The 25,497-nt window shown below is 42.9% G+C and overlaps 1 protein-coding gene across 2 annotated transcripts; it reads left to right on the top strand.

Annotated features, from left to right (window-relative positions):
- Nucleotides 1-1,734: 1,734 nt before the first annotated feature.
- On the top strand, nucleotides 1,735-25,497 carry maco1b (macoilin 1b). 2 transcript variants are annotated; one of them, XM_084045454.1, is made up of 11 exons: nucleotides 1,735-2,022; nucleotides 4,400-4,541; nucleotides 5,499-5,625; nucleotides 7,808-7,931; nucleotides 9,268-9,446; nucleotides 11,120-11,729; nucleotides 14,774-14,932; nucleotides 16,325-16,507; nucleotides 17,442-17,562; nucleotides 19,211-19,385; nucleotides 21,897-25,497. In XM_084045454.1, the coding sequence occupies exons 1-11, from the start codon at nucleotides 1,943-1,945 to the stop codon at nucleotides 22,097-22,099; spliced, it is 2,103 nt and encodes a 700-aa protein (XP_083901580.1). In that variant the 5' UTR covers nucleotides 1,735-1,942; the 3' UTR covers nucleotides 22,100-25,497. The 2 variants fall into 2 exon arrangements, with proteins under 2 accessions (XP_083901580.1, XP_083901581.1); XM_084045455.1 differs by having other exon boundaries at nucleotides 11,123-11,729.

Here is a 25,497-nt window from a genome sequence, read left to right on the forward strand (position 1 = left end):
GGCTAAGGCTTACCATGCACAAATATGTAATTCATAAACAAATAAACAAACAAACAAACAAAGCAATGTAAATAAGATCCTGTTCACTTCTCATCATGACTCTTCCTCTCACACACGTGGGCATACACAAGCGCTTGCTGCACACACGCATGAATGTACGCGCGTGCGTGCGCGCGTGCGCGCACACACACACACACACACACACACACACACACACACACACACACACACACACACACACGCATACGCACACGCACACGCACACGCACACGCACGACACAGGACACAGGACAGGACACACGACACACACACATCCAGTGACCAGATATAATAACTATCAGCTTCAATCTCGTTTTTCTTTTTTCATCCAACCCAAAAGGATTTTCTCCAAACTTTGCATGTTGTTTTCTGCACACTGAAAAGAATAAACCTCATATTATCATTATTACAGCACAATGTTTATTATGTGCTCAATAGCCCCGCCCCTGCGGCTCATCATTGGACAAAGAGAAGGACCGATTTGTCCACAAAGGAGCTGATTGGTTGACGAGCAGGTCGTTGTCTTTCCCCCCGCCCCTTTTGAGCTAGGAAGGAACATGACTGGCTGGCTCCTGCGTGCGTCCATCACAGTGGAAAATCCTGTCCCAATGGACGGACCGTCCGTCAATCACGTGCGCGCCGAAGCACGCTTTACACCTCGCCGTACGACGGCGCCGCGTGGTGAAATTAACAGCTCTACAAGCATACGACACGTCGCATCGGTGACGCGTCGTGAGCTTGTAGGTCTGTTATGTTCGCCGCGCGACACTGTCGTACGACAGAGCACAAATTGGAGGAGCATGACGTGCGTCAATAACAGCGCGCTTTTGCGCTCAGTGTTGCCATGTCCGCTTATTATAAGCGACTTGTTTTTCTGTAAAGTCGCTTGTAAATATTGGTAGTTGCAGGCTTGTTTCCAAAGTGTAGTTGCTTATTTGGGCTTGTTTCCAAAGTGTAGTTGCTTATTTGGGCTTGTTTCCAAAGTGTAGTTGCTTATTTGGGCTTGTTTCCTAAAAGTTGTTTAGGAGGACCCCCCATACCAGATTTGTGTTGAGTGATTGATTGATTGAATACTTTATTAGCAGTTTGCAAAAAAAAAACACAGAAAGTACAGTTCAATACAAGGTCTGCTAAGAGGATTTTAAACCCAAGAAAGCATATGGCTTGTTTCCATTGGGGTCCTTTAATTTGTACTCAATTCATCGAAACGTTGTTAGAATGTTAAAAAAAGATTCCAAATATTCCACATTTTATTTCAACTTTTTTTTTAAAATAGCCAATGTATAGGTTCAAAGTGCTCATGTGGCCTTAATATAATAGTGCAGGGGTCTTCAACGTTTTCAGGCCAAGGACCCCCTAGCTGAGAGAGATATGAAGCAGGGACCCCCTCTATATTGTATACAATTGTGTTTCAGATAAACATTTGCTGCTCTTTTTTCCCTATACACCTATAACTCTTTGCCAAAAATAGCAGATCTACAAGCTCACAACGCCTCGCAGTAAGTTCTCCTCAGAAAAGGGATGCTAGGGTTCAAGACCCCCTGTAGTAGTAACTCTGACACCCCCTGTTGAAGACCCCTGTCATGGACCTTGTTGCTTGTTCTCTCGCAAAACCTGGCAACGCTGTTTGCGCTGCCCCTCAGTGAGGCTGCGCTGAAAGCAGAAAGAGGAGGATCCTGATGCTCAGAGAAAGTCCCCGTTTATTTATTTCTTTGTTTAGCGGCGGCGGCGGCGGGGGGAAGAAACAAATAATAATAATAACAGCGACCGTTCATCACCAGAAGCCACTTCATTTTTTTTTATCATAATTATTACATCTTTGTTCCGGGGGACACACAACAGGGAAGCTGGATATTAAGATTACAGTGGGTATTATTCTAAGGCCAACGCGAAGGGGAGGAGGATGAAGCGGCGCAATGCGGACTGCAGCAAACTCCGGCGGCCGTTGAAACGGAACCGAATCACCGAGGGCATCTACGGCAGGTACGGTAACGGTACCGCGGAGACCCGGAGCGGACCGGACCGGACGGGACCGGACGGGGCCGCCGCTCCGGGGCCGCGGCACGCACGCACGGCACGCACACACACCTAGTACACAGCCGGTGTCACCTGGATGCAAGTGCCTGCTAGCCCCGTTAGCGATACATAACATACCCCTAGCCTTTTAAAGTACCAGCAGCTACTGACATATAGCTTCCATTAGCTCTGTGTTGTGTTGTGTTGATTAGCAGGTACCACCCGCGTCAAGTTAACGCAAATAAACATTGGTCTTCCGTTAGGTGGGCTTCAAAATAAGACCAGCGTTGACTAATATTCTGCCATTATATTTGACAAATATAAAACAACAACCCGACGTTGTTATTGCTATGATTATGTAGAGTTAGATTATGTATGGCAATGCAATTGAAACTTAAAAAGCTGGAATCGAACCCCCGTCTCTCCAGTACGGCAGACCCGGGGCAGGTAACAACAACGTCAAGAAGCTTGAGTTACGACCGGGTCTTTTGCGGGGTCGCGACACTTATGTGGATATGAAATTAAACTTGTATTTTGAAAGCAGAATCTATGCATTTCCGGCGTTAATGTAGTTTATTTTAGGGAGACTTGACGCATCTTTAGCAGGTAATGTTAGCCCAGCTGTCAGAGCGTTAGCTAGGCCTCATGTTGAATCACATCATCTACCACTCTCTCCTCACTGCCCTGATAGATTCATAGATACTTGAATGGGTTCTGATATCACAGACACTGACTCATTCAACGGTGTCAGTCAGCTGTCGTTGTGCGTGTTCACGTTACAATTGGTACTTTTGTAAGCAGTGGTATATGCTAGCTAGTTTAGTTCTGCACAAACATACCAGCTTAAAATACTGGCACTTTTCTCAGCCAACAACAACAACAACAACAACAACAACAACTGCAACACAAGTTAAAGCTAGTCAACATGCTGCAGAGCTTAAAGTTACTCGCTTAATGGTCATTAGTCAACTGTGCTGCTGCTGTTTTGCATTTGGAGTAGCTGGTATGTAGGAAGTCAGGCTGTCAACCTGCATTTGACTTCCTACATACCAGCTACTGCAAATGCAAAACAGCCACCTTCTCCCACACGTGGCACCGAATACTAGATATGTGAGGCAAGTGTTGGAGGTGTCTACTTGATGGTGCCAACAATCACACATACCTCTTGAGATATTGCTGGTTTTGTTTGGAATGATGACTAAAATGACAGGTCTACTGCCTTGTCCCCAAGTCACACACACAGTTGTAACAAAAAAAAAAGCATGGGTTTCCGAGGCTACACACACACACACACACACACACACACACACACACACACACACAGTGTTGCCAACTCTAAAGCAATAAACTACAGTTAAAAAGCACTGTAACCTGCAGACTGTGTCTGTACTCTGTAAGAGTAGTGCTGGATTTCAGACGTGAGACAGTGTGAATGCATTCAACTACCTGCTTTAATAGAACGTTTATAAAACAACACTGGTTTATTTGCAGTCATGTCACAAGAAAAATGCATAGAAACTTTCCCCCCAATTATCAAGACATCACCATGTTTTCACTTTGTTGTTTTGTTTTGCAATCATGTCACAAGCAGAATGCATAGAAGCTTGGGCCCAAATTATTAAGATGTCACAATGTTGTTGCTTACCCTAGTGTGTGTTATGGTATGTCACTCTCATTTAAAGATGCCAGCTTTGGCATCCTCTATTCTAGAATACACCCTCAATGTACAGTACAAGTGTCCAGTTGCGTCTTCTAGCGTAAGCTGCTTAGACAGACAAGGTGCATACACATCTAATCTCCTAACAGCAGTGCTAGGCTGCACATACATCCTCATGCTCACACTGTCAATTCTCTACATTGATTGATTTAATTATCCACTCATGGTGGTCCAGAGGTTAATTGGGTGAAATAAATTGACAGGTTGTCCTGTTCAAACTAATAGTATTACTTTCTAACCACCTAAGCACTATAACGTCATCGTACAACAAAGTCAAAATATCAGATCTACATCTACGAGCTCACAATGCATTATGAATGATGAATGAATGAATGAATTAACTTTATTGTTATTGTTACAGTTAAGAACAACGAAATTGTAGCAAACCCCTTAAAAGTGCATTATACAAAACTATATATATATTAAAATACAGAATACTGTACTTTGCGATGCAGTGTGAGCTTGTAGATCTGCTATTTTTGACATGTTCTGATTCTGATTCTGACACATTTTCAGCAAAAGAGGGAAGCCAAATTGCAAGCGGTTGAAGAATAATTTGTGTTCTAAAACATCATGTTCTTCTGTGTTCTGATGATGTGTGTGTTCTCATTTCTCCCGTCTGTCCAGTACCTTCCTTTACCTGAAGTTCCTGGTGGTCTGGGCACTGGTGTTGCTTGCAGACTTTGTGCTGGAGTTCAGGTTTGAGTATCTCTGGCCGTTCTGGCTCTTCATCCGGAGTGTGTACGACTCTTTCAGATACCAAGGCCTGGTGAGTGTCTGTCGGCACCGCACCACTGTTCCCTTTTAGAAAGCAGGGAGAAAGGTGGTCCTTTAAAAAAATGTATAAAGCATGCACTTCCAAGGTGCTGGACAGAAGATCATATTGACATAGAAAAGTAGAGTTTGCAAACTGGATCAGGCTCCCATAGTTGATTTAGTATATTAATATCAAGGTGACGTTTCGAGTGTCTTAGCTCTTCCTCATCTGAGGATGAGATGAGATCCTTCGAAACCTCACAGTGGCGATAATATAACTATGGGAGCATGATCCAGTGTGTGAACTCTACTTTTCTATAAGAACGCTCTTCCATGCCTATGGCCAGCTTTTTGTTTGGTCTACATTTGTAACTTTTTGCCTGTATAGTTACGTGAGCTCCAGCAAATGCACGCTATGATTTATTTATATATATATATATATATATATATATATATATATATATATATATATATATATATATATATATATATATATATATATATATATATATATAAATAAAAATAGATAACTTCCTTGAACATGCTCTGCCATCCATACTACTGTATATGCGTTGGAATCATTGCCAAATGGTCCTTATAAATAATAGTCACTAGGGGGTTTGCTATGAATAAATTGATGTTGCCTGCTAAAAAAGATAAAGGGAATTAGACTGCTTTTAATCAAAACTATTTGAGGGTTTATTTAGTTTCAAGCAGTGTAGTATCTGTGTTTTACATTCTGTTTATCCCAGCCTTCCCAGCTTTTAATTCTCTAGAGCAGACTTGTAAATCACTGATCGGCTTTGATGTCTGCTATTGACTTTGTTATGCTGAACTTGTGATTAATCAGCATAGGAAAATGAAATGGTAACTGGGATACACAGCCAGCAGCTTGTTTTGCTGAATGTGTTTTTGTATCCATGTTTGTTTTCACAACCACATTTAATGTACGTTACCTCTTCCCCTACAGGCTTTCTCGGTGTTCTTTGTGTGTGTGGCGTTCACCTCTGACATCATATGCCTGCTCTTCATCCCTGTGCAATGGCTGTTCTTTGCTGCCAGTACCTACGTGTGGGTGCAGTATGTCTGGCACACAGGTAAGACCTGAGTCACGCTTCCCTGCGCGCTTGCTTTCACCAGCGTGTGACTTCATCCACATCCTCTCTGACCGCTGGCGCGCCTGGTCTCACACACGGGCAATCAATGAACCTAGGTGGTAGGAGGTGTGGTGACAAGGGGTGTCATGATTTTCTAAATTCTCTTTTGATTTTAAGGTCACAATCTTTTGACTGCAGTGTGCAGGTGCCATTCAAGCCCTTGATAGCAATTTCTTATGTGGTCACAATAACATTTTCACTCATTTTGATCGATTGATTTAAAAAAAAATATTTTGATTGATTCTTGGGACACCCCCATTGGTGCCCATTGATCGATGGGGACGTCAACACGTCCCCATCGATCATCGGCTCAACAAAGTGGCCATGGCTTGGCAATGATTGTCTGAAAGAAAAGATAAACATTGCGGTTATATTCAGTGGATGTATTTTAAAATGGAGAAATGAGAAGAAATGACAGCTTTATTTACATCAATGCTGCAATCACAAATGATCTGAATGATACATAGTACAGCTACATCTATAGAGAGACACACAGTCAAGCAAAGACAATTCACCCTGTTGATTTTGTGTAGTATAGTTGGCCTTTCTTTGTACTTTTAAAGCAATAAACCACACATTTCTCCTTCCAGAGAAAAGAGCTGTTGTTGAACTGAAAATGAATTGGTTTGGTTTGTCTTTTGGCGAGTTTTTATTTCTATTTACATCACAGCAACACTCCTGGTGAGGGGGACTATCGACGCGCAGGCGTGGGGAGTATGAAAATTTCAGCTCACGCACAGCAAGCACATTAGTTGAAAGTGAGTGTGGGAGAAAGTGATTCCTTGTTTGCTTTGATTGATAAGGTTGAGTGGCAACCCCACTTATAAAAGGCAGCACTCTTACTGGGTCTGAGCAGGTGCTGGAAGTATTGCACAATACCCACGTTCATTGTGTCATGCTATTTACAAGGAGCAAACTTACTTCTCAGAATTCAATGTTTCATATTCAGAATTCCATGTTCCATGTTCCACATTAAGCGAGCAGTGCGGTATGGATCAGGTGTCAGGGTAATTTAGAGGTAGGCCCCACTTGACCAAAGGCCAGGAGTCAGATTGAGTTCCCAGTGGCACTGAGGAGATCCCAGTATCTCCCCGACGCCTGGAAACGTTCACATCTATGGCATGTCATTAGAGTATTAATATCTCTTATTACTCCACCGCCTGCTGGTGTATGTGGGTGAGATTATTTCGACAATGGACAGGGTCTGTGTTCTGACTGTCTGTCTCATCTCTCTGTTGGTGGTGGTGGTCTAGTCTAGAAGACGTCAGATGATAGTTTCTAGGGCGTGGGACATTATTTAGAGCTTGTACAAAATGAAAGTCCAACCTGGGATTCACATTTTGTTTGTGTGCGAGATAGATACTGAGTCGTTGAGAGCTAGAATGAAGTCCGTCAGTCAACTTTTCTTTGCAAGTACATCATGCTTATCACAGCATAAAATGTAGCTTATGCTTTGGATGTGGGCCTGTTATTTATTTATTAATTGAATTGATTATTATTATCTTCTATTATTCAAGTAAAGCTGCAATGTGGAACTTGTTATTTTAAATGTTATTTTAACTAGCACATGTGGTTAGATGTGGTCTCCCTACTCTTTCATTGTGAAATTTAGACCCTGGTGTCAGTAGGACACCAGAGTATTAGAAATGTTTATGGGAATATTTTATCACTAAAATTGAATTTGTTACATTTTCTGTCGGTTGACTTATTGATTATTATTAATTGTTTTACTACTACTTGGCTGTCATAACTGGCAGTAAGTCCACAGTGTAAATAAAAATAAAACATCTGGAAGCGAAACCAACACCTTGTTTTATGTCTCTCCTTTCCTAAGATATGTGAGTGATTGTCATTTACATTGATTGTTACCTTGACCGTCAACCTTTTTGACCTAAAATTGAGTATCTGTTCGGGGCAGCTTAATGAGTTTCATAAAAATCTGATCATCTGTTCTCAAGTTATTTTGTTCACAGACGTAACACACAGACGGGTCCGATTGCAATTCCCTGCCACACATGCATGTGGGCAGGGCAAGAAGAGCTGTCGTAGAAGTAACTTGTGTGTGTTGTCATTGTGGTGTGTGTCGTATTCTAACTGCTGTGTCTTCCTCCTGTGTCCACAGAGAGAGGGGTGTGTCTACCCACAGTGTCTCTATGGATACTGTTTGTGTACATAGAGGCGGCCATCAGATTCAAAGACCTGAAGAACTTCCATGTGGATTTGTGTCGCCCTTTCGCTGCACACTGGTGAGCTAACGCTTCTCTCTCTCTCTCTCTCTCTCTCTCTCTCAGATAGTGACAGTGGTACCATTTCAAAACACTGGCTGCCCTCTGCCCTAAAGGCATGCTTCCACTATACAGGCCACTGAAGACTGATCTGAAAGGAACAGCTCTTCAGGATGGTCAGGATGATCAAAAGGAAGTTACTGTAGTTATGCCCACAGATGCATGCAACAAAGGTTGCAACATTTGATATGATCTAATCTATTAGTTGCCTAAATCCATCATACAAATAGTGAAACGAGGAACAATTCTATTTACTGAAAGACAGGCACCCCCCCTTTTCTCCACAATTTAGTCGTTATACCAATGAATTCCTCCCCACACACATTTCTGTGTATTGTCACTGCTGTAGTGCTGTTGTATCCTACTGGCTCACCTTGCCAGTGAGGAGCCCCCACCGGGAGTACACAGCGGCACCGTCCTACTCCACCCGTCCAACCTGGCCCGGAGGAGTATGTGTAGTGACAAATATCACCATCCCCGTCCGCCTTCCCTCCCCGGAGCACGGGCAGTTGTGTTGTGTTCATATAGATAGACGCTCGACAAAGCTGGATGCACCACAGCGGAACCCCTAGACTCCGCGGTAGTGGGCAGGTACTTTACCACAGCGCCACCCGAGAGCCCCAAAGAACTGCATGTTATATACACTGTGGCTTCACTAAGTTGCTAGGATGGGACAAATGCAGAGTAACTTAAGTTATTACCACTCCCCTACTGCAGGCCTTGGCACTCATTAATCTGCAACATCATGTGTGCGTAAACTTCAACTTGGCTGTGGGACATTGGGACAACTCTGTGCAGCATAGCAAACTATTACTTGAATTATCAATTGAAAGTAGCAATTGTCTGTTCATGGGGAAGAGACCTTGGTGGATCGCTCTCTCTCTCTCTCTCTCTCTCTGTCTCTGTCTCTGTGTGTGTGCAAATTGTCTGGCATAGATAGGCCATTTAAGCATGGCGGAAGATAAACGGGACTCAAAATTAGTGCCATTAAATGTTGCCTGCATTTGTATGATAATTAAGATTTTCTACACTAATGTTCACTTAATGCTGAACTGTAGCTTCCTGCATCTTGGCAGTTACATGTATTACATTTGGGCTATAGAGCCCATTTAGATACACATGGGTATGAAGGGAGGTCCACTGTATCGGACGTTGAAAACCCTGGGCCTAATCTAACCTGTAATTGAGTGTAATGAGTAATTATTATTTTACGATACATTAATGTCAGCATATTTAAGTAATGTCTGTGAATTCGTAGGCATTTTGTAAATGCATATTTTTTTGTCCCCCCCCCCAGCATCGGCTATCCAGTGGTCACGCTGGGCTTTGGCTTTAAGAGTTATGTCAGCTATAAGATGCGCCTCCGGAAACAGAAGGAGGTTCAGAAGGAGAACGAGTTCTACATGCAGCTCCTGCAACAGGCTCTGCCTCCAGAGCAACAGATGCTGCAGAGACAGGAGAGAGAGGCAGAGGAAGGTAAGAGACCAACATAACGTGCATGTACACACCATGTACAGTGACACACCCAGTGTGGGAAATATGTGACCCACATATGTGGTATGTACGCTATTAACGGTTGCCAGCAGACATACACCCATACTAGACCACACTACTTACGCCATAGTTGCTGAGGGTGTGGGTTGTTTTGTAACTACATCCTATAGGGCTGTGCCCGACTATGAATCTTTGCTAGTTGCATCTGATTCGGCAGTACGATCAGATGATGTGTGCTATATATATGAAGGTCTACATCAGGGGTCTTCAACCAGGGGGGTCCGGGACCCCTAGGAGGATCCTCAGAGCTACTACAGGGGGCCAAATCTTTGTGTGATATGATTTTTTTTTTTTACATGAACCACTTGAACCCTAGCATCCCTATTCATTAGGTGAAAATAGCTGATCTTCAACCTGTTGTGAGCTTGTAGATCAGCTATTTTCGGCACGCCCCGCCTCTTCCCACTCCCACAGTGCTCTCGCTCTCTTCTCCTCTCCTCCACTTCACTAGAAAATAGTGTGCGGAGCTTGACACAGTGTTGGCTTGATTATGGTAAAAGCCTCCGCGACCAGTTTTGATTGAAATGCTCTTTTTCAGAAGGCAAAGGATACGTACTAGCAAGCACTTACAGAAGTGATTCTACAGATCAATGCCGACCAATGGTAACAACGCAAAACATTTAGCAAATTAAGTTACTAAGCATTAAAAGACCGACGCCAGTGTTGTATTGGTGATTTTGTTAGTGGTGGGACGCTATTTTAATGACGTCACGCGCACGTCGCTTAACACCTACACTACAGGCCACACAATGGACAATTGATATGCATCTAGGCTCATTCCTATGTTAATTCATGCTGGTCTGACAACTGGCAGTCGGCAGCCTTCGTTAACTTAGTTGAGGTGTGAATTTAAGTGAATTTAAGGTTGTTTTAAATCTATGCATGTGCGTGCGCGTGCTCCTGCTCAAAAAAGGGGTTGCACGGCGTGTTACCTCGTCCCAAGACCAATGCATCCCTGACCGACGCACAGAACTCTATTCAAGAGTTTTGGTGACAGCTCTCTTTTCAACATCACTGAAGCATTAAATAAGATGTCAGAGAAAGCTACGCTATCTCTCCCTCAGAGCTATCGGGCCTGAAGGGACTCAAGGAATCTCCGTCCACTGAGGGGTCTCTGACAGATGATTTGAATTGCCGGCTTTGAAAGGGCAGCCCTAGTGTACTAGCACCAACCATGCAAGGGGTAATTCCTTGTTACATGCTCGTTATGCCGTGTAGCCAGACAAACGGAGATCTCCCCCTACTGATGATGACATCTGGTCTGGTGACATCTAAATGTAATATATGAGTTCGAACAGCGGCGAGAACAGCCGCTAACAAACACGTACGATCACTGCTCTGAAAATAAATCATATCACAGTCCCAATATGAAAGACCACCCAAGAGTCTTTGCATTGGTTCCGCAATGCAGTTATTTTTTTATTTCACATATTGTTTACACCCAGTTTGGGTGGAAACAAATTGTAAGTTGCAGTCAAAACTATTCAACCAAAATTCAGTGTACTAGGCAAAATTAATGTATAATCGTTTAAATCGATTAGTTGAATTATCTATTGCACTCCCACCTATGCATATTTTGATCTCTTCTCTTTCAGCAGCAGCAGCAGCAGCTAAAGGGATATCCGAGGTGGACGCACCGCCGCCGGCCTCACAGAACGGCGCTCTGGCTAATAAAAAAGCATCCGCCGCCTCGCTGCCGGAGCTAGAATACAGAGAAAAAGGGAAAGAGAGCCGCGGTGGAGGCGAAGCCAAGAAGCAACACAACAGCAGTAGCAGCAGCAGCATCCTGCCGTCGGCGGGGGACTCTAAACTCCAGGAAATGGAGTACATGGAAAACCATGTGAACAGCAAGAGACTGACCTCAGAGCAGCTGGGCAGCATGGAGAACCTGCTGCTGAAGGAGGACAACAACTCCTCCTGCTCGTCGTCGTCGTCCTCCTCCTCCTCGTCCAAAAACTACAAGAACGCTAGCGGCGGGAACGCGGTAGCCGCCGCCGCGCTCAACTCGTCGCCCCGCGGCCACAGCGCCACCAACGGCAGCGTGCCGTCCTCGACCGCGCCGCCGCCGCCCTCGTCGTCGGGGAAAAACGAGAAGAAGCAGAAGGTGGCAGCGGGGAAGGGGACGTCGGGGGGCTCCGCCCACAGGGACCCCACGGATAACTGTATCCCCAACAACCAGCTGAGCAAGCCAGAGGCGCTCGTACGGTGAGAGCTCTGTTACACACACACACACACACACACACACACACACACACACACACACGAACAACGGTGAGTCAGCACAGTCAGAACCACCGAACACCTATAGACTGGTTCGTTCTGTAAACCAGTGCTTCTCAAACATTTTCATATCAGGGACCCCTAGACTGATGTATATGGACACGGACGCCCATTTGAAAAGATAATGTGCTTGGGGGGGACCCCCATAAAAGATTTGTCATGACGTTTTTTAAGTAGCAGACATAAAATCTCACAACACAATTTTTGAGCTTGTAAATCGGCTATTTTAGCAGTAGTTTAAACAGCCGATAGGATGCTGATGAGGGCTTCACCCGTCTCCTAGCAACAGTAGTTATTCGTTGAAACGCAGTGCTAACAAAGAACTGTACGCACAACACACAATTTTTCTTTACCCCCCCACACACACACAAGAGAGACGAGTGAATTCCACTGACACAGGCATCCACGCTCCAGGCTTACGTCGCCCTAAAAGTTCATAGAACTTCACACACAAAACATGTCAAGACAGACAGAGCTTCAAGCTTGGATGTCACACTGATCATATTCTCAAGCTATTCTCAAGTGTCAGTTGGCCTACTTGGCTGGACCACGATGGCTGCGTGAAATTTTGTTCTGCGAGATATGTGTGGAGGCCACCCGTGACGCCTGACGCCTGGTTCATACTTTCGTTGCGTGCCATTTCGAGCACCAAAAGTAGCCGACCTACAAGCTCACAGCGCGTCTCGGCGTGACACGTTGTGAGCTTGTAGATCGGGCTATGTTAGGCGAGCAACGCCGGCCATGCAACCAAGTATAAATTCCTCTAAACCGAAACCATGCAGTGCATGTTGCAGATGGCCCATAAACCCATGTCATGATTGTGTCGTTTAATTGGGCTGTGGGTTTTATACGCTTGTTAACACTTGGTTAACAGCACAATTTATTATTAATATTGCGGATGTGTCTGGATTGTACTTGATCGCATGCACCCATGCTTGATGCATGCAGCTGTGCTGTATAGTGTGGGTGGACTTGAGCGTAATTTACTGTATATGTTATCATACAGGTTTTGGCGAGTGCCACTGTCGCACATTGAAGTATAAATTATGCATCATAATTTTGCATTTTTTATGTATTGTAGTAGTTTCTATGTTTCTATATGTTACAGATATCAGGGTCACTAAAGAAGCACTTGAAAACCTAACAGATCACACCAGTAAAATTCTAGCCCACTGTTTGTAATACATTTGATACACTTTGGGTGTTCAAATCTGTTTAACCTGTAGCCAATTTAAACCAATATTCTCTTCTAAAGGGTTTCTTTTTAGAAGGTAACTCTTTACTTCCTAGACCACTTTCTGTTCACACGTTGATCTTTCATTACAACTGAGTTGTGTCCGTAGTAACTGCCACAAGGGCTGTTTTGTTGTGGCTGTTAAAAGGAGTGTGAAAAGGAGCTAGTATCAACATCAATTTGATCAAGCTGATGATGGACCGAATCTAATTGGCTGACCATGATGTTTTCATCACACTGGCGCTCATAACTTACAAGGCTTTTTGTCATGTTAAAACGAGCTGCTTTTATGTGTCAAAAAGCACCATTTCTTTGAAGTCACTTAAATTCTTTATACAATGTTTCGCCAGACATTTCTCTTTTTTTTCTCAAATGAACAAGGAGTATTTGGTGTTGAGACGATGCACAACCTCAACTGGTGGAGGAGGAGGTCAAGTGGATAAGGCACAAAAAAAGCTTAAGACTTGTTTCCACTGTGGCCCATTAAAGATTCAGCACTCAAACAACTGGACAAAAACATAAAAATCCCCCAAATAAATCGTAAAAACTAAACGGGTGACCTGTGATGAAGACCAGCCCAGTTCTGAGTTTGGATTGTGTCAGCTTGGATTGAGTTCCGTTTTAGCACTCAAGCAAAGCTGACTAAACTTGTTTACCCAATTTGGGCTTAATACAGACTCGTGTCAACACGCCCAGACTTCCTGGAGTCGCAAGATGGGTGTGTTTTTGGCATAGTGAATCTAATTCCTGATTCATACATACAGTAGTTGCACGCTGGTGTCGCACAACAAAAATAGCAGATCAACACGCTCACAATGAGTGACACGCTTTGAGCTCCTATTTACTACAATTTGTGACATGGCGCGAACCATGTATGAATCAGGCATAAGTAGTTGCACCATGCCAGCCAGAGCATGAATCAATCCGAGGGAAGTAAAAAAGTGTTAATTTGTTAGCTCCAAATTGCAACAAATGTTTTCTCATGACATTTTAACAGGTCAAGCTGCATGCCCTTTATTTCAGCGTGTCTTATTTCAATGATATTTGCAACTTGTGTCATATATTATGCATAAAGCTAGACCATTTTACCACTAACTAACTACTTTAATTTTAGATTTCCATTTGTTACATTTTTCTCCATTATCATCAAATGTTACTGAACTTACTTGACTAATTGTGGCAATATTGCGTGGTTAATAAGTGAGCAATGTTTGAATTTTTCAATTCATCAATCTGTGTTAGAAAATCCTATTTACAACTAGGATGTAACTTAGATGAAAAGTTGGATTACCCATCTCAAGAAAGTCTCTGCAAGTTGATTTTGTGTTGAAATGGATGGAATGGTATGTTTTGGAAAATGGTCGGTATTCCGTCAGTCATATTCAACGGTCCAAACATACCAGACCACCTGTATGGTATTTTAAAGCCGTTTTCGAATGATATTCCAAACCAGTGGTTCTTTGTGAGGGGTCCAGGAACCCCCAGTGGTTCTTAAGGGGGTTCCAGCGGGTCCCCAGCTAAAATAGAAAATTGAATTCATGCTTAGAAATTGTCAACATTATTCCAAATTCTTCCAAGCCTAACTACACAAGTATTCTCTTATGGGGCTCCCTGGCACAACATCTTTTAAAATGGGGGCCTAATGCATACACATTTTGGGGGTCCCTGACATGAAAAAGTTTGAGAACCACTGTTCTAAACGTGCATCAAAGGCCTTCTGTTCCCTTCCCGCCAGGCTGGAGCAGGACGTTAAGAAGCTGAAGGCCGACCTGCAGGCCAGCCGGCAGGTGGAGCAGGATCTTCGCAGTCAGATTGGCTCGCTGGGCAGCGCAGAGCGCTCCATCCGCTCCGAGCTGGGCCAGCTACGCCAGGAGAACGAGCTTCTACAAAACAAGTGAGTGGTGGTTGTCTTGCTGCAAGCCAGACCCAACCGATATATTGGTATCGGTCAAACCATTATCTGTAATGGCAATTATACAGCAGATGTGTACAAATTTCAACCTAGTCTCCCTATTTTTGGCATGTCATAATAGGCGAACATTTTCAACCATAGCCAGGGGTGTAATGATGATTTTCTTTTTTACTGGCTGAACACTATTTTAATGACGTCGCGTGCATTTTATTTTGCCTTAATGTGTGATACATTTTTACTTAGCTTCACGGGTGTATGAATAGTAGGAAACAAGTTTGTATAGGAAATTACTAGTTTTTAGCTTAGTTTTAGTCTTTGAAAATCTTCTCAAGGGATCCCTTGAATTATAGGAGCTGAAACTAATGAAGTAATGCTTTGAATGAAGTATCTTTCTCTTCTTCGACGGTGGCTGAGGCATTCTTTTTGCGTGCATTTAGGATACTGGCCTCCCTGGGCAGCAGTAGGCTAGCCAAAATGCTGTGTTGTGTTATGTGAGGAGTGAGGACACTGCACACTCACCTGTAAAACTTTTACGCAAAGCTATTTGGGTACTTGGCTCATGAATCGAGGGGAACGGTCCAGCGTGCACATCCGTGCATGTGCATGCGGGTGATCCTGCAAAAAGAAAACTGGCGGAACGCCGTGGTGTCGCGTGAAGCGACCAGTGCACCCCCTGAACATAGCAGAGCTACAAGCTTGTGAGCTTGTAGATCTAGTACAACTTATTAAGTTTTGAAAATGTTTGCCTATAATGCCCAAAATAGGGCGCCAGGTTGAAGGTAGTTATGGATGTGTTGCTGAAAGGCAATGGATTCTCTGAAACCAAAATTTATTGCATTTATTGAATTTGAGAGAGAAGTTTGAAATCACCGGTGCTATACAACTTTTGCTCAGCTGTTCTGGGTCATTAAATGAATGACGATTGTTACTGTAACTGTCCTAGCTGTGTGTTGACCAGATCCTTAGACTAATGGAACACAGTACTGTACTGTATTGGATACTACTCTAAACAGCCAGACTGTGGACTGGCCTTTAGACATGCAAGACTTAGATCCAGTTTGTTCATTTTATACCAAATCTCTAGGTGCTTGTGTTCCTATCACAGTCAGATCTCATTTCATTCAACACTCAGTTCGAAGTAATGACACACACACACACACACACACACACACACACACACACACACACACACACACACACACACACACACACACACACACACACACACACACACACACACACACACACACACACACACACACACACACACACACACACAGAGAGAGACACAGACAAGTGTGACAAATCCTCCTTGCTCTTGTCATTGTCTGCTAGCTAACAAGCTGGTGTGTGTGTGTGTGTGTGTGTACACAGGCTCCATAATGCTGTGCAGGCCAAGCAGAAGGACAAGCAGGCGGTGGGCCAGCTGGAGAAGAGGCTGAAGGCCGAGCAGGACGCACGTGCCACCGCCGAGAAGCAGCTCGCAGACGAGAAAAAACGCAAGAAGCTGGAGGAGGCCACAGCAGCCAGGGCTGTAGCCCTGGCAGCAGCATCCAGGTACACACACATGGAAGTACTTGTCGACTTTTTGACCAGTGGTTCTCAAATTGGGGTCCAGGGACCCTGAGGGTACCTTGGAGGCGGGGGGGTCTCTCAGAGTTACTACAGGGGGGCCGCCAAATCTTTGTGTGATAGGATATTTGTTTTTACATTAACCACTTGAAGGCTATACTCTTTTCTGAGGGTATAGGGTGTGCTTGTAGATCGGCTATTTTCGGACCAGACCACCCATACGGGTGGTCTGGTCAAAGAGCAGACCAAGTACAGAGTTGAAAGGTCAAGTTTACTTAGTACTAAGGGCTCGAGTGGTTAAATGTCTGAAAATACACATTAACATGAATCCAACAGCAAATAAGTCTAAGAAACTTTCTATGAAATCTATGAAAAAGTTGATAATCTAATCTGCAACACAATGTTATACAATATTTAGTGGGGGGGGGTCCCTGCTTCATCTCTCTCTCAGCTAAGGGGTCCTTGGCCTGAAAAACATTTAAGACCCCTGCTTTAAACAATTTGTGATGTGGACTTTGAAAGATTGTGATTACTTGTGATGCTGGCTGAGAAAACACACAGTTATTTGCTGTATGGTTTTACTGTCTGATCCCTACACTACCCATAATTCACTGTAAAGGTCTCCAGAAGTTCTCAAGACCATAATACTCCCACTAGAGTATAACTGAAGAAATGTGTTCAATTCAGTGTAGACTAATATATACGGTAAGTAGGGGGATTCAAGCCAGTCAGCCAGATAACTGCTAATTAATTTAACAAACTGTCTCAAAGCCTTTTAAAGTGCGCAGGGAAGCCACACCATTAAGCCTAATTTATACTCCGTAGCTAGCTTGTAGATCTGTTCTTTTTGGCATGCAACCCACTTATGCGATGGAGTGTAAACTAATCATTAGAATCTGTCTTGTTTTGTTGTCCTCAGAGGGGAATGCACAGAAACGCTACGGAGGAGGATCACTGAGTTAGAGACGGAGTGTAAGAAACTCACAATGGACATCAAGCTCAAAGAAGACCAGATCCGAGAACTGGAAATTAAAGTGCAGGTGCAGTCATTTTCACTGGTTGAGAATTACATGCAGTCTGTTCACTGATGTGACTGTAATTTGTGTCCTGCAGACCAGGCTTGGAGCACAATGTTTATTTCTTACATTGAATGTTACCATATCTATAAGGGAAGTTAGTTTTCAGATGTCATTTAGCCAAAAACGAAACATCCTTTTGGAGCTATAACATTTTTGTAACTTTCTTTGTGTTAATTCTAGGCAGGCACAACTTTCTTATAGTAAAAACGTAGATGTTCAACATAAGCCTCTTTCTCCAGCAAGTTGAGAACAGGAATGCCACCTTTATGGTTTATCTCTGACTCCTGAATGTTTTAATTCGAATATATTCAAATATTTTGTGTAATATATAATTATATAAAATAATGTATAGTTATAAAATAATACACATGCACGTGCGCGCATACAAATGCTATAATAACAGGCTAAACAAAATAGTGAAACCAACTATATTAGTTAAGGGTTATGGCTTTAATATAGGCTCATTTTGCTTTTGTTTTTTAAACGTAACTTTCAAGTGAAGTTTATTGGGGGAAAGGGAGGAGTCTTGCCTGCTGCGCTGAACCAGCTGTCTGTCACGGTCTCAGTGCAGACACACACAGGCGCACAGCCATGTGTGCACAACTTGCTAGTGTGCAGTGCATGAACACCAACATTTATTGTTGATCGTGTTTCACATGATTAAAGCATTTGTTTTCACATCGGTAGGTCAGGAAGCATCATCATCAGATTCGGTACATTTATGGAGGAAAAACAAACAACAACATTCAAATGACAATTTAAAAAAAGATTTCACATTAAAAATTATATTTGACTATCGAAATTTGTTTCCCGGCAGCCCTACTCTGACTACTACCTCCTCACTATATTTAAAATGGGGATAGCTGAAGGAACGAAGGAGTCCTTGTTGTACCGATTTAAAATTAGTGCAATTGAAACTTAAAGGCATAGTTCACCCCCAAAATATTTTTTTTCCTATTGATTAGTCACCCCATGGAGACTTGAATTCATGGACTCTCCTTTGTGTCTCCCACCGGAACTGCTGCCTACCGGTCCGCTGGTCATCAAATTATTGGCTTAGGAATGCGACAAAAACAAAAATATCCATGAATTCAAGTCTCCATGGGGTGACTAATCGATAGAAAAAAAAAATATTTTGGGGGGTGAACTATCCCTTTACCTTAACTCTTTGACTGCCATTGACGAGATTTCTCGTTTTTCTCCGCATGGCTCAGCCAGCCGTCGACGAGATTGACGAGATTTTTGAAAAAATTAAAAATTAAAAAAAAAATGTATTTTTTTTTATTTTTATTTTTCCAAAAAACTTTTTTTTTTTATCACAAAGGAAGCAGGAGATAACGCGATACGAAGATTTTCTGCTCCATTCACTTCAATGTTAAAAAATAAACGGAGACAAAATTCACAGTTTACCTATTTTTGCAATGTTATTCTCTGGCAGTGAAGGGGGGTAGATGTGTAAATACTCTGGCAGTCAAAGAGTTAAGAAAACCTTAATGTCCTCCAAGAGACAGCTTGTGTCTACCACCTGTCATGTAATGATGACAGCCAGGCTGCTCTGCTGGACATCTATGATCTAACTGGATAACTGACTGAACTGTCTGTCTGTCAGGAGCTCCATAAATATAAAGAGAACGAGAAGGACACAGAGGTGTTGATGTCAGCGCTGTCAGCCATGCAGGATAAAACCCAGCACCTGGAGAACAGCCTGAGTGCAGAGACCAGGATCAAATTGGACCTCTTCTCGGCGCTGGGCGACGCCAAGAGGGAGAAGGAGATCGCACAAGGTGAGCGCCCACCCATTTCTGCTACACGCCAACGGTAAAACAAGCGCACACAATTACTTGCCAGGAAGTTTCCTTGTTAGGTAGCATTTTTAGGAAATATCGCCACTTAGGAATGTCTCCTGACAGAAGGGAGCATAGAACATGACCTAGTTAGGATTCTTGGTTTGGTGACATTTCGAGGAAACGATAAAGTGGTCCCTTGGGTGTGATGTCCCATAAGACTGTGCAGCAAAGAATGTGATCCTTACAGTACAGCCAGTTATTTTAATGGTTTATTCATTTTTAACTTCCTCTGTTTCTTACAAATACAAATGCAAATCAGTAGACAGATTGTGACCCCCCACCCACCCGAGTCCCGATCTAATCTTTACATTTTCCTAAATAGCTGCACAGTGCACACTTCCAAATATATGAAAGTTACCAAAACCAGTCCTTTTTAGGAAAGATGCTTGACGCCTCTCGAAACGCACTCAAATGGTTGTTGGACTGCATTTTTCATTTTAAATCACTAAATCATCCGAAACCTGTTTTTGCTTGCTTCTGGAACGGTGCATGTCTGTAATTAAACTGTAAAAACGTACAGAGTGGATCGGGACATCTAGTAAAATAGAAATAAAAGCTCATCAACAACATCATCCATAGTTTTAATTGGAATCAGCAGAACCAATACTTAGAGGTAATTTGTGCACAGCAGAAGGCTCTTTGTCAATATGTTTTTTTGTTGAAGTGGTGATAAAGTGATGCAGCTTGTATTCGAAACCAGTATCAACCTGTATGAATGAGGCATCAATTATATTAATAGTTTTCATGCAAAATACTTGCTGTCGATTTTCGTATTGTTTAGTCGCCATGCTTCGTGGTATGTGAAGACCTTTTGAAACGGTGCAATTCTGCAACCACTATTCTGTCACTAAACAAAAGTCCAAAGCACTTAAAAGAAGCTTCTACCGTATATGACTATGCACTTGTGCTGTTTTACAGCTATGGCAGTACAAGTTGATATGCGTGCAAGTTGATAATCATACTTACAGACACAGCTATGACATTAACCAATTAAACCCTATACACTTTGTTGACCGAGGTCCCCCAGGGGTATGTATACTTGGTCCCTTAAGTTTTCCTCCCTCTACACCATATCTCTTCACCAGAAATAGACGATCTATCCAAGGATATTTTTGTTGTTAACCTATTATGACGTGCCCAAAATAGGGACGCTTGTTTTAGTTAGGTTAAAGGCCGTGCCGATTTTCTTTCTTTTCTTCTGCCGCAGACATTATACACTGTTCCATCTTACTTATCTTATGACCCAATGTAAGCCTCATCTCCTCATCCCTAAAGTCAGGAGTGAATGTACGTCATACAGCTGGATTAATGGCTCTGACAAGAATGAGTTCTGTGCTTCCCCCAGTTCTTTTAATGCTAATCTTCTCCAGTGATTCAGCATTCAGTCAATTATCGCAAGAGCTCTTTTCTGTGGTTGATCGCTCCTTGGTGTCCTATTAAACGTCATCAATTTCACACAATTAGTGTCATGTGACGTGTAAATGACTCTCACGTGACGTGTGGTGTGAACTGCACACGGAAGTTAACCAGTTAAGCCCCTGTATGCTTAGTCACTCGGCATATAGTGAAAATAGCAGATCTGTAAGCTCACAACGCGTCGCATCGTGACATGATGTGAGCTTGTAGATAGGCTAGTGTCGCTATTTTTTTTAAACTTTTGAAAATCTTCAGGTGTCCCAAAATAGGGACACCAGAAAGCGGTTCTTCTAAGCAGCCTCCCACATGAGTGGAGAAACATTTTCAAGTACTCAATCTTATGTGGCCTCTGGAGCTGGGAATGTAACCTAATGTCTGACCAGTGGTGCTCTCCTATTTCTGTTGCATATAGCATTTTTCTGTTCTGTTCTGCAATGTGGGTGTGTAATAAGTAGGATGTTGTGTAATGTGAATGTGTGTCGCCTATATGAAGGAGTGACCCTTAAGGGTCCATTTGGTTCCATTTGTACACTTAACCTAACACTCAGGGTTTTAATGTGCAGTGTTACTGTATGAAGTATAATCTCCATCTTTCGTTATTGTCTGGCCATGGCTGCAACTGTCGATTTGTTTCTTGGCAAATATTCTAGTTTACTTTTTTTGATTAATCGAATAAACTTGATATGCGATTTCGTTTTTTAATCAATGATTCTTTTTAATAATTGACTACTAAATCAATTACTATTATTACTTCATGGGGCGTTTTTTTGCGAAAGTAGGCAATCTACAAGCTCACAGGCAACACGTTGTTAGATTGTAGATCTGCTATTTTTGCAAATTTTAAAATCCTAAAAAATTATTTATTATTATTATTAAATGTATTTGTTTGATTAACTGTTGCACCCAAATCTATACAATATTTATCCGATGTTTCTTGAGGACTTGAGTAATATAATATCCTCACACATCTGATCTCGATGTCACCGACTCACCTGTGTCCCATGTTTTCCGGCCGTCTCATCCGCTCTGCAGGTCAAATCCTGCAGAAAGACCAGGAGATAAAAGACCTGAAGCAGAAGATAGCCGAGGTGATGGCCGTCATGCCCAGCATCTCCTACACAGCCGACACCAGCAGCATGAGCCCCGTGACGCCCCATTACTCCTCCAAGTTCATGGACACCAGTCCTTCTGGCCTGGACCCCAACGCCTCCGTCTACCAGCCCCTCAAAAAGTGACCCACCACCGGATCCCCCGGCCCTCAGCCCACCCCCCACTACTTCCCCTCCATCCATCCTCCCATCAAAAGGTCTTTCTTTTCCGCAGACCGCCCTCCCACCCAACCAACCAACCCACCACCTCCAAGATCCGCTCGGCATGTCTGCGGCCGAGAAGGTGGTTTTGTTTGGTTTTCCCTCCCCTCTTCACCAGGTCAGAAGGATGTCGTTATCGTGTGACTGTATTTGTTGTAGTTAAAACAAAAGACAAAAAAGTAAAAGACTTTTAAGGGACATTACGTCAACTAGGACCCTTGCCCCTCCCCTCCGTTTTATTTTTTCTTCTTGTAAGTGTCTAGTGAAACCTCACAGAATCGGGCCTTTATCTTCATCTAAAGAGCGTTACTGCTCACCGCCCCCCCCCACCACCACCACCACCACCACCACCAGCACTTAAACCACCTGCTCTCGTTGGCCTCGGGGATGAATGGCTAGTTTACTTTCTTAGGTTTGGTTTCTCCTCATCAAGTTGGAACACAGAGTTCTGATTGACAGAATGCTTCCCTCATATTTCTCCATCAGAAGATCTGACCGATATAATCCCACCCCTCACCCAATCCCCACCTCAAGGTAGGATGTTAACAGGTGTACAATCAGAGGAATGTAGTGCAAAGTTGGCACAGACTCTCGTCCTGATGTGTTCAAGTTTTTCTTTTTTTAACAGTCCAAAATCAGAGACCAAATTGCATCCTGCTTCTCAGCTGTTCTTTTGTGGTCAATGGTTTGTTCTGCCTTTTGGAAAGAGATTTATTTGTTATATCTCTTCATTGTTCAGTTTTGCAAAGTTAACACTGTCATCTGGAAAACGGCCCGAGATGTAAATAGAGCAGTGGTTTTAAGTTAAATTAGCCCAGAGTTTGAGTGAGCAAATCCAGTCTGCTCTGCAAGTTCAGCATTAAGACAAAGTGATTTGGTTTCCCTGTCTGTACTTCCCTCAATGACGTCCAAAATAGGTTTAAAGTTGTGCAAAGATGTCACTAAGACAAATTAGTGTCTAATAATATGCCTTCTCAAAGTTCTGCATAGTTTTCACTCATTGTCATGTTCACAGTGCCTTGAGACAGGACTTTAATTAGAGGATTAAACGAGACCATACGACCCAGCCTGATCTCAGCCCTTCTCTACTGAATGTCAAGCATTTGGCCAAGCTGGAAAGGAACAATTTGGCAGCAACCATTGAGAACGTTATCTAATGTCGGTACGACATTATCCCCGCTAATTGCCCCTGAACCCAGTTCAGTGTTCAGGGGCAACTTCATTCTTACCACCAGTGACATTGACCAGCTGAGGTTAAAGAGACGTTTTTTACCTGAATCCTATTGTTCTAATGTGAGGAGGATGCGTTTAGAGCATTGGGAAATCTCCAGTACCTAGTGAATAAATGCAGAGGATGTGCGTGGCCAATACCCCAACAACAGCTAAAGGGGACTTGATAATTATTATTTATCACATTGTTGATTCATGCAGCACATCTCCAAGAATGTAGTTGTCGTCAGCAAGGGGAAAACAAAGCTCCAGGCTGTCAAGAGCAAGTGCTCAGACAGCAAGCTGATGAAAATCGCTTTGACAATCCCTGAAGTTGAATACTTGTTTTTGCTGGCTACTGTTGTGTCAGATTCTCACATGTCCTCCCCACAATAGAATGATAGGATTCAGGTTAAAAATGGGCAAAGTTGTCCTCTGGTACAGAGGTTCTCAAAGTCAGGGGTCCTTAAGGGGGTCCCCCAGCCAAATTAGCTAATATAGCATAAAAATCAGTTAAACCGCTTTAAACCTTTTATACATCGGTTATTTTCCAAAATGTGTGAAAAATACATATTCATTTGGGGGTCCTTGACAGTTTGAGAACCACTTCTCTAGTAAGAGGCTGTAGCATAGCATCCTTTCCAGCTTGTCACACACTGACTGCCAGTATGTCACAGTACGTTGACAGTGATGCACGCCACCACAGGGTCTACTGCACACAGGTGTGAAGCTCTCTGCATGGTCTTCCCCCTGCAGCCTTCAGAAGAACATCTCACAACCCTCTCTGTTCAGCTACTAGCTCCATGTTTTGTTCTCAAATTCTCACTTTAAAATGGCACCGTACAAAAAAAACTACATGCTGTTTTGAAAGGGAAAAAAACTGTAAAGTTTGACTTTTGAGTTTGCAATGTATACAAGAAACGAGGCTTTGGAAATGCCAAAACGACAGAAATATTGTTCCACTCAATTTCGCAAATTTAAATAATTATTTATTTTACGAAGATTCAACTTCAGTCCATGTGCCAAGAATAGAATGGTTCTTTTTTTTTATAGTTATATGTGCTCTCCAAGAATGTACTGCAGATACATTGGACGTGTTTGTCAGATGTCCTTAAATATCACTTAATGCGGCAATCCATAACTTTCATGTCCTACCCTGGATTCGAACCCGGGGCCGCTGCACGAGCGCTGAATTTCTTTCTGCTAAGCTAATACAGAAAGCCTGTTTAGGCGGCAGAGAATATATTGCATTTTGAACTTCATGCATTACCTCTTGTCAACCGCTAAGTGTCCTACCCGACCACAGGATCTAATGGCTCAAATAGTCTTTGTGCATAACTGTAGTCCAGGGTTTCCAGATGGTGGCATACCCGTTTCCTAATTTGGTTCAGTTTTCCATTCGATTGGCTTGGCAGCAGATATTAACTTTACCTGCCTTGGTCAGGTGATCATAAGCTACAACCACTGCTGCACTGCAGTTGAGTTATATTGTATCAACGTACTGTACCATACAGATTGGTCAAAAAACACACGAAAAAATGTTGTATTCACTAAACAACGTTATGGATTGCAGCTTTAATTGAAGTATGTATGAAGCAGGTAGAGAAATTGGGTCACCTGTTTGTAGTAGACTATTTACTTAGATGAAAGTAAGGGACTATAGTAAATTATTTTGTGAATGTTACAGTATTTTGCATCTGTTCTGGGAAATGGGTGTTCAAAGCAGTCAATCTTTCCGTTTCGCCTCTTTCTGGTATTATTGTAATTTTCCTGCAGGGGAAAAAAAGCTCAAGTCTGACGCGGTCATCTTGAAATGGTCATTTTGTTTTCGTGCGTGTGGTTTTCACCTACTGTATATGGAGAAGCTTTTTTTTTTTTTTCCTTTGCGCAGATCGCTATGTCATTGGCTCTTGAAAATGTTGTGACAATTACAGTTTTAGTCAGTTGGTTTGGTCAGCTGATGTTGAAAGTATAGAAAAGTGTTTTCGTTTGGGTTTTTTTCAGTTTTCTATGCCCACAGTCACTGCTGTCTCCCCCCAGGTCTGACCTCTGCTGCGCTCTCGCTCTCTGTGAGGTTTACAAGGAATAAAACATTTTGTTTTCTTGCAAACGTT

Source organism: Gymnoscopelus microlampas (assembly GCF_963454915.1).
Source record: "Gymnoscopelus microlampas genome assembly, chromosome: 20".
NCBI classification, from domain to species: domain Eukaryota; kingdom Metazoa; phylum Chordata; class Actinopteri; order Myctophiformes; family Myctophidae; genus Gymnoscopelus; species Gymnoscopelus microlampas.